We start from the raw sequence: 10,607 nt of genomic DNA, 5'->3' as shown, positions 1-10,607 counted from the left end.
AAGCCCCCCAGCAGGGACCCTCACCCCATGAGGGTGTGGCCAGCCTGGGTGAGGGGCTGATGGCTGTTTGCAGGCTGGCCACAGCCCCCAGCCACCCAAGCTCCCAGGGGAGGCTGGCTGGTAGCAGGTTCTGGGATTTATTTATCTTCTATAATTGAAACTTTGTTGCCTTTAGCGGAGGCCACAGCCAGCCAGGGCAGGCGGGAAGCTTGGCTTCCTCCATCGCCGGGGCAACCAAGCCTCCTGCTTGCTCCAGCTCCATGGCTGCTGGCCGCCATCTTGGTTGGGTTAATTTGCATATAGTTGCTCTGATTGGCTGGTGGGTGTGGCTTGGGGCATAGTGAAGGTATGGTCAATTTGCATGTTTTCTTTTATTAGATTAGATAGGTACCTCATTAAAAAATAAAGCTCAAAGATTACACCATTGAGAATGAACTCAGATTCCCTCTTAATTATGAGAATTATTTTATATCCAAGTAAATTTACAGCAAATTTGATTTTATTGCAAGTTGAAAAATACCTTAAATATTTTTATGTACAGTAGCTAATATTAAATTATCTATACTTAATCCTCTCATTTTTATTTATTGGGAATATTTATATCCTATTATAAACTAATGCATGCTTGTTGTAGAAAATTTAAACTACTCAGTAAAAAGAAAATAAAAATTACCCACAATCCCACTATTCAGTGATAATTACTATTAACATTTTTATTTTCATCTTCCAATTTTTTTTCCCTATACACTTAGCTGTTGCTTACTAAAAAAAAATGAGATTAGCAAGATTATCATCATTATGTAACCTTTTCTAACTAGGCATGGAGTAGTATACACTCAAATATTTACTGAGCTGAATGACTAAATCAAACTTCCGTTAATGTAAAGATAGTTTGAAAATGAACATTAATACATAATTACATTTTAACACATTGTTTGCGGGTAGTTTATATTGCGCGCTAACAGATGGCGTGGGCCATTTTTGCTAATTTTTTGCGCAAATGGCAATGTTCAGTAAAATTACGATAACTTTAGTTTATGTATTTATATGTTACCCGCATTCTACTGCTAGTCTATAAAAAACGTATTAATACGAGTCCCACGCTCTACTACACTGGTAGAACGTATAAACATGTAAAACATATAAATACATTTCCCGCATACAATGTGTTAATTCTAAATTCTAAATATTATTAAAGTCCACCCTATAAACAAGAGATAAGAGCACAATCACATTTTTTCCTATCTAGATCAGCATTAACTAGCAATGGAAACCAGAATTCTGTTATTTCCAGACCTGTCAGATTTCACATACATTTGGTAACATTTAATCTCATTTTCAATATATGAAAACTACAATTTTCTTCTTAAAATTTGCTATTAAGTCACATTTCCCTAATACTTTAAAGAAGAAAAATAATCTACTTTAAAACTTCATACTTTGAGGCTAAAAATAGTCAGATTTATGCCCGGCTGGTGTGGCTCAGTGGTTGAGTATGGACCTATGAACCAGGAGGTCACGGTTTGATTCTAGGTCAGGACACATGCCAGGGTTGTAGGCTCAATCCCCAGTAGGGGGCTTGCAGGAGGTAGCTGATCAATGATTCTCTCTCATCACTGATGTTTCTATTTCTCCCTTTCTCTTCCTTCCTCTCTGAAATCAATAAAAATATATTAAAAAAATAGATTTATAATATCTAAAAATGTTTATATAATATTTTTCTCCTAAATATGTAACAACCTTTTGCTTATAGAATATATATTTTGAAATATTCTGGATGTGTCAGAATAAGAGGACCCCCCCCCCCCAATTTTCTTTTCAGAGAGGAAGGGAGAGCTAGATAGAAACATCATGCCCCCCCCATAGGGGTGGAGCCCGCAACCTGGGCATGTGCTCTGACTAGGAATCAAACAGGTGACCACTTGGTTGCTGGGCTGACATTCAAACACTGAACCACACCTGGCCGGCCTCCCCATTTTCTTAGCTAGAAATAATTTTAGGTAAGATCCTAGAGTTAAAAAAGTGCAAAACCTGAACAGCTATTAAATGATAGTCTTCAATCTTATTCCATGTATTTCTTTATTAAAAGCATAAGACTGTAACTATCCCCATTTAGTTTATATTTTAGAACAATTAGATTCATTCAAAAATGAAAAGCAAAGGCATCATTTATATCATAGTAAATCAAATGTTCAATATCAGTGCAGCACTGGAGTAGACTTACCACTTGGAGACACAATTACTGGCTGAAGAAGTCTTTGCTCTCCTCCTGGGGGGAGGTTCAGTGCAATGACAAGCACTGTCCCCAAGGTAGTACCAACCCATAAGCAGGGGGAAGGAGACAAGTCTGCCTTTCGAGTAAAAGTTTCACAGAAATGGAGAGCAGAGATGGCTTCTCGAGATTCTTTATCGATGCTGGTTACACTTGAACTCCGGGACCGGCTGAAGGAATTATCTTTCACATCTAAAGTAATTTGAAATGTGAGAGTGCTCAAATTATAAAATATCACATTTTTTATTTGGTATAAATTTGGCTAAATAGTTAATCTGCAAAAAGACAACACATTTAATTTTAATATTTTAACTGAAAAGAAAAACTATTTACTTTTATGCTACTAATTTTTTTATTTGCTCAAATATAAAATGGCAAATGGACAAACCCCACACTTCATTGAGAATCACTGACCGGCTGCCTCCTGCATGCTCCCCACTGGGGATTGAGCCTGCAGACCCTGGCATGTGTCCTTGACTGGAATTGAACCTGGGACCCTTCATTCCGCAGGCTGACGCTCTATCCACTGAGCCAAACCGGCTAGGGCGGTATTTTTAATTTTCTACATTTAAAAATACATTTAGAAGTACTCTAATTCTACCTTCAAATTTATTATATGATGCATTTTTCCCCAAATCTGTCCCAACGAAAGCCTTTAACGCTTTAACGCATAAAATTTAGCTTTCATTTTTCTTGAATGCCATTTTAAATGTACTTCACATTCATCTAAGGCATTTTTCATCACAATGTGTAACTGGTATCAGGTATATTCCCTGTTCCGAGCTGTCGGTAATGACAGGGATACTTGTAAATTATACTAATACACCCTCTCTTGTCTTTAGCCACCTTCTTCTTTGTGGCCAAACTCGTCTGTCTAAGCCCTGGCCTCTTATTTCTAGGAAATGCATTTTGAAATGCTTTTGGGGATTTTTTCTATGTCTCACTATGCAAAATCAAAACACATCACTTCCCTAAAGCTCTAAATTCTTCTTTGTGTTAACGACACACCAGTCTTCATAGGGAACAACACTTACATGAGTTGCAGTTTTGGTTCTTCCCTTTCACTTTACCTATATACCCCTGGGATGCTAACTCCTATGTTGTTTTTATTCCAATGTTGATTTTACTCTTTCTATAATCAATCAACTCCCATTACCTGAAGTTCAGGTCTTCATGATCATTCATATAGACTACTGCACAATTTCCAAGTAATCTCCCCACCTTTACTATCACTGTTCCAACACAATCCAATTAAATAATGTGAATGTACAGTTGCAATTCTATCATTTCTGTTTTTAAAATATTCAGTGGTTCATCTTTACTGATCATACCTATAATCTTATTCAAGTTTTTAAGGCTCTCCATGAAATACCTCCAACCTACCCTCCCAGCCCTACCTTCCAATGCTGCCCTGCTTCAGGTAATTGTGGGAAACAAACGGAGCCTTTCAGTGTTCTCCAAACACACTCTGCACTCACTTTTACACTTTTGCTGGTGACTGTGCCCTTGCCTCACCATTTCTTTACCTTTCAAGATTGTGCTTATTCTCCTTCTCAGGTAACATAAGAATCCTGATTCTTAAAACCATAAAGTTTTCCTCCGGAATCTCGGTATCTTTTTATCTCTTCTGTGGCACTAATAGTACATTTTTCTGTAGTTACTTCTGACTTATCTCAGGCCTCACTCTAAAGTGACCGTAAGTTCCCTGATATGAGTAAGGGCTGTGATGTTTTTAGACCTTGCATATGAAAATAATAAATACTTGCTGAACACACATCTATAGTTGAAAATATCTAAACCAATGCATTTCTGCTGCACACTGGGATATGTTAAAATTTCTAGTAGTGCCTACATATAATAAACCATTCCTCAAATCACATGCTTTCAATACTATCATGAAATAAATTACTTCATTATGTCATGAAAAAAAAAAGTTGGTCTTCTAAGTTGTATTTTATGAAATAAAAAAGGTATCATTGAATCCTATTTATGCCAAGAGCTTTTTATAATCAAATTTAGATTCACATATTAAAAAATATTCCCCCAAATAATAATGATATTCAACAATTTTGATTATGGCTAGCCTCTGAAAACAATAAAGCTACTAGTAATGACAACAGTACAGGACATTTCTAAATATAGTTTCTAAAAATGCCTTTCTTTTGCCTGAGATTATACTTCCTGTTACAGACTATGACACAGTAGAAAATAACTACTTACTGTAAATGAAACAACTTTCCATAAACAATAGCTCCTTGGGAATTTGTAATATAATACAGATTCAAATGTTAACTTTTAATAGTTTCCAAAGTTATTTTGATAAAATAACAAAATTTAAATTTGTTTTGCAATAATAAAAGTATTTGATTTGTTGCTTTAATGAAAATATACATACAAAATGAATGGACATATATTTTCAGTTGTGATCCAGTGATAAAATTGGAAATCAATGATACAATCTATAATTCAAATGTTAATTTGTAGGCCAAATAAACAGCATTTTAATTAATAAACTAACCATATAAATTTCATAAACTACAAATTCACATGTATTATGACTTCAGTTTAAAAATTAGATTACCAAAGGAATTCCTAAGGCTAGATCAAACAGGAAAACAACGTGAATCAGGATCAACTTTGAACTTACAGAATTAGACTGTTTATTTAATCTGCCTACAACTGTTTGGATATAAGAATTTCTAGCAGTTCATGAATTACAACATCTTCTGACTGCTATTAAGTGACATGTTGTGAGACTCTGTGGCTTAAATTTTAGAAATTGGGCAAGATAAACACATGGAATAGAAATTTAAATTTTATTAACAAGAGCAGAAATGAAAATAAATACCAGTAAACAAGGCTACCAGGTGCTATTTGTCATCATGGCGCTTTACATTTTATTGAATCCACATAACCACCCTGAAAAGTATTATCATCACAATTTAACAAATAATAAAACAGAGGTTCAGACAGATTAAATGACTTGCCCAGCATGACAAAGCTAGTGAATGGAAGAGTTCGGATTTGTGCCCATGTCCAAAACTTTCTACTAGACAACTGCAGATAGACATGGGTTAGTTATATCACCAACAGTATACAAGTAGAAAATTTGGTTATTATTGAGTATTAAAGTTCAGTCTTTAGACACACACACAGACACAAAACACCTTGATGACGTGGTCTTTCTGGCAGAGCTAAACTCAGATAATCTTTGTCTTTAACATCTTGACCCAGGGCTAGACGATAACAACCGTGTCATAAAATTATTTCTCTCCTATTTCTCCAGATGCCCAGAACATTACTTGTACATAGCATCCTCTCCTCCCCACAAAGAGCCTATTACAAAAAACAAACAACAAAAAAAATCTATATCCCCAAATCAAATCAAAACATAAAGCTAAGAGGTGAATTTAGTCAGAGTAAAAATTAAGACAAAAACTAATTCATAATTAAGGTATATAACAATTTGATGTTTTGCCTCCTGTGGCTGACACTTGAAAGTGACATCATAACTCTAACAATATCACACATGGTTCCTGAGTTGTGGGCCAGGGAATCTGGAGTGATGAGGCTATAGTGAAAGTGTAGTGTCACACAATTTTCCCATAAGCCAAAGTGGATTCTACTCACAGAAGCTTCCAGAGCTGCAGGACATTCCACAGCCTCAGCTGCTTCAGCAATATCTGGTAGCTTGAGCCTATCAATTACAGCTGTTTTTCCCCAATGACTTCCCAGCTAATGTAAACAATTACCAGCTAAGAATCTTTACCAAAAAACAGTTCAGCAGCACAATGACTTGAAGGGAAATTACTTAGGCAACGTGGAGACTGTTTCAAGGAATGTATCAACCAAAATTATAATTGGCTTAGATTTAAATATATGGGCACACAAGCTAAAACAAACTAAAGATGACTTATAAAAGCATGGAGTAAACACTTTGATTAACTTATTTACATAAGTTATAACAATGTTCCAAAAATAATTGATTATGATATTTTTACTTATTTAAAAGTATGTGCACATGTCTTTTCTCAGTTTTTAAGAAACTAAAAGATATTTTAACTAGTGGTATTTCATGTTATTGAAATCATGGACCTCTTTGAGAGTCTGATGAAAACTCTGGATCCTCTTGTTGAAAAAAAAAAAGTATATTATAAGCCTCAGGTACAATTGGGTTCAAATTACATCCTTCATTTTCATAGTGAAGGGAACTGTGCCCTTCTCAAAACATATGTTAGCATACATTCTAAGATTAATTCATGTTTCCCTAAACATCAGTGATACTACAGGTTCTACTAAATTGGTTTTCCTATGTTCAGGCATGGAACCCTTTACTAACAACAGCAGAAGATCTATGCCCACTCACTCATAATCACATACTTCCTATCAGTGTAACCGATATAAGACTATGATTTGAAAAATGTTAAATTAGTATGGTAAACTGACCAATACCTAAGTTTGTATTATGCATGAAAAGATAGTCAAGGAATCTAGAGAATAGTGAGAAGATGAGATGGGTGAGCAAATTTAAAGGAGAAAAACCTAGTTATTTCCACGACAAAAATGGGTGAGAGCATCCTTATAGAGTCATACTTATTCAATTAAAGGCAATACAAATTTCTGAAAGTAAAAAATGTTTTTAAAAAGAAACCATGCTTTATATTTACTACATAAAATCTTACTTTTATCTTTATTGAACTCTTATTTGTCCCTACTGTGGGAAATCAGGGAGCTGTTTTTAAGTGCATATAAAGCAAAAGGAATTTTCACTCTGCTTTCCTAATGGATTAGCTGCATAGAAAGTGCTCTAGAAGAACATAGATTTCCCAACTTATTATCAACAAAACGTTCTTCATATGAGAGTTATTATAATACAAAAAATTTATGATTTATTTTGAAAATATTAAATTCTTATAAAATTTAGAAATTGTAGAATTCAAATTAAGTTTTCAGGTGGTTAAATGTGATGTAACAACTTTTAACAGAAATTAATCTGAAATTGCACAAATCTTAATCTTATACTAAATTTTGTTTAGATATAAAGTATGAGAGGGCTACGGAAATGTATTATTCTATTTTACTTGATTTCATAATTATCTTTCATAATTTACTGATGGTTTTTAAAGGACATTAATTCTTTAATATCTTAGTCATTTTAAACTTGATTTCTGATGAAAATATAATTTATGGTAATTTTAAATTTTCTGATTTCCTTGTCTTCCCATTAAAGGGAGTTTAACTATGATGGATTTTTATCTATTTTACTTACCTAAGTCAGGCTTTAGGTCAGTAGGCAAGCTTAACTTCCTTGACATCTTTGCTGAAAAATAAAATGCATTTTTAAACTTCTGAACAATCTTTGATTGATACTTAGTAATACCAACTGCTCTTGAAGATAGAAGCAAATGTTTATTACTAAATCTAGATGCTAAGATAATTGGAATGATTAATAATATTATGGGTGGAAAGTAAATCTTATTTTCAACTTTTTAAAAAGTATGTACTTACTTGCTGTAATATCTTTTCATGGTTGAAGCTCTTACTTCAACAAGGAAGCCTTTTATATTCTGTTAATTATTCCTTAGGCTCAAAGGAAAGAGTTAGGCTTTTCTAAGAGAAGCAAGGTCATTTCTCAGAAGGAAGGTATTGTAGATAAGGACAATAGAGGCATAAGACTGAGTTTGGGTAAATGATGTAATAAAATTGCTGTAGCTCATCTTCATAGCTATTGAATTAATGATTTTTAAGTTAATTTCTAGAATCTAGGACAAATCTGTATGTACAACCAAATGAAGGCATTTGATTACATTATAAAATGTTCAGCTCAACCGTTTCTTGATATAAATTAACACCTTTATTTACATTTCAGCAAAAAAACAAACAAACACAAAAAATTAAAAAACCCCAAAAGAAAACAAAGTCATGCTCAGTCTAAAATTACAGTGTTTACAAAAATGTAAACTACAGATATTTTGATTTCTACTTAGTATTAGAATAATAGAAAAGCCTGCATATAAACTTATTGGAATTCACTTTCCATCCTCAAAATTAGTTATTGCATTCATCTAGGAAGTGATTTAAAGTTAGGAGCTGTTTAATTGTATCTATTATGTTAGTGCCAGTGCATGCGAAACATAATAGTGCTTCCTACGTGAAATTTTAAAAAAGCATGTTTGTTAATACATGAGTGCATATATCAGGTTAAATTTTGGACTGTTAGAAGATATTTAAAGCACAGACCCTGCTAGTCCATAAGGGCGCCATGTAAACAAAGAGAAATCCAGTCATAGAACATAACTTCCACATCTAAAAAAATGACAAATCCAGTGTTAGGAAATGGGGGTGGAATAGTTTTCACTTCTAAGCTTCATAATCTAATCAGCATCCTTTAAAAAACAACAATGGGTCAAATATATGAATCAGTCTTTTCCCACATTCACCCCGACTTAATCTCATTTAAAAAATAAAATGCAATAGAAAACTAAAATAGCCAAATGAAATCTACGGTTACTTGATCTCATATAAATGGTTGCTACTGTATATTATATCCAATTCCATTAAAATTAAAAGACATTATACCCCAAAACCATCTTCTAAAATGCAATGTTAAACGTTTTGAATGAATTTCAATGTTTTCACTTCATACCATCCAGATTACGTGAAGCAGAAAAATAAGTCTGGTACAGTCTAAAGATGCTCTTATTACAATCAGATGATGTGGATGCCTCTCTCGACCCCACCATGCTGATCTGATCAAGTTACTCTAAGTCTCTGGACTAGTGCTGATCAAACTTGAAAGTGTACAAGAATCAGCTGGGGGTCTTGTTAAATCAGATTCTGATGCTGTACCTGGGCGAGGGCCTGGGGTTCTGCACTTCTATCAAACTCCCACAAGATGCTGCTGCTGCTGCTGCTGGTCTCTGAACCACACTTAGAGCAGCAAGGTCCCTAAATTGAAAGCACTTCAGGATAGGAAACAGAACTAATTCATTAACTCAGAGGGTATGTACATTAAGTCCACAACAAGCATTTCTTGAAAAAACTTCAATAACTAGTTTAAATAATGTGGAAGTGTAAAATGTAGCAGTTAGAACTAGATTTGGAATCAGAATAAATCTGAGTTTGAATCTACTTCAACCAATTAGTAGGTAGGTGACCTTAAGCCAATCACTCTGCCTCTCTAAACCTTAAATTTCCTCCTCTGTAAAATGTAGATAATAAGGCTAATTTCATAGCTTTGAGGATTATATAAGATAATAAAAGCAAAGCACTGAGCATAATATATTATATATAGTATAAATTTGATGTTATTTAATAATAAGCAAATGGAATATACTTTTTTCAGAAACTATAAAATGCTATACAGATGAACAATTCATTTGACATTGTAAATAACACAATGTTACTTTATTCTAATTCTATGGTAATATTCCAAGTAACTAAGCATATGCTTTTAATCCCCTTTAGGATTTCTACTAGAAATTCCTCCACATAATTTTTCAGATATTTTAAGAAATTAAGTTAACCCTTCCCATAGAAGTTTTTTTTTTTTTTTGCTATCTATTTATTTATTTGGTCTAGCACCACTTGGTTTCTCTAACATGTAAAGAACGGAATACAACTAACCAGCCTTCAAATGCTTCAGTTGGTCTTATTTTTCAAAATTTTATATAGAGGTAAGACTACACACAAAAATGAGCAGGCAGGTTTTCTGAATATAGTAACTTTACTATGTCACAAAATGATTTAACTATTAAGTCCATTATCTATACATTAGTGGCCCCGTGTGTGAAATCGCGCATGGTAGTCAGCTGCTCCTTGCATCCCCCCCTCCCCGCCCGCCACATTCACCGCCCCTCCCATTAGTATAAATGCCATCCTAGAATCAGAAGTAGAGGGGTCAGAAAAAGTAGGTTTATGGTGATGAGTATGCAAAGCACAGGGTTTATTATATGATTACTAGAGGCTCAGCGTGCGAAATTGCACACAATAGCCCGCCACCGCTTGCCACAGTGAGAGCTGCCCCACCACACTGTGCCGTGAGAGCCGCTGCTTGGCCACGGGGGAGGGACTGAGAGGTGCTCAATGTACCTTATAGTAATGGATCATTTGGTCATCCTGACACTGGCTTTTTAAATATAGATATATATCCTATCTAATAATAGAGAAACATGGTAATTAACCATAACTTTGCTACCCTTCCCATTGGCTAATCAGCGATATATGCAAATTAACTGCCAACCAAGATGGCGGCTGGCAGCCAGGTAGCTGAAGCGAACAGGAGGCTTGCTTGCTCCAGTGATGGAGGAAGCCAAGGTTCCCCGCCTGCCGCTGC

General features: G+C 34.6%; 1 protein-coding gene across 9 annotated transcripts in view; it reads right to left on the bottom strand.

Annotated features, from left to right (window-relative positions):
• Window positions 1-10,607, bottom strand: part of STXBP5 (syntaxin binding protein 5) — a 156,882-nt gene that overhangs the window by 21,328 nt on the left and 124,947 nt on the right. For 8 of the 9 annotated variants that reach the window (XM_015561611.1, XM_015561605.1, XM_015561606.1 and 5 more), the window contains 2 exons: window positions 7,542-7,592; window positions 2,225-2,464 (listed from right to left, as the gene is read on the bottom strand). In XM_015561611.1, the coding sequence (XP_015417097.1) occupies window positions 2,225-2,464; window positions 7,542-7,592 (291 nt within the window). The remainder of the gene's footprint in view (window positions 1-2,224; window positions 2,465-7,541; window positions 7,593-10,607) is intronic. The other variant, XM_015561609.1, reaches the window with a different exon arrangement.

Source organism: Myotis davidii, unplaced genomic scaffold (assembly GCF_000327345.1).
Source record: "Myotis davidii unplaced genomic scaffold, ASM32734v1 scaffold196, whole genome shotgun sequence".
In the NCBI taxonomy this organism is placed as follows: domain Eukaryota; kingdom Metazoa; phylum Chordata; class Mammalia; order Chiroptera; family Vespertilionidae; genus Myotis; species Myotis davidii.
Note: the sequence above shows the minus strand (reverse complement) of the source record. Positions and strands in the feature narration are given on the sequence as shown.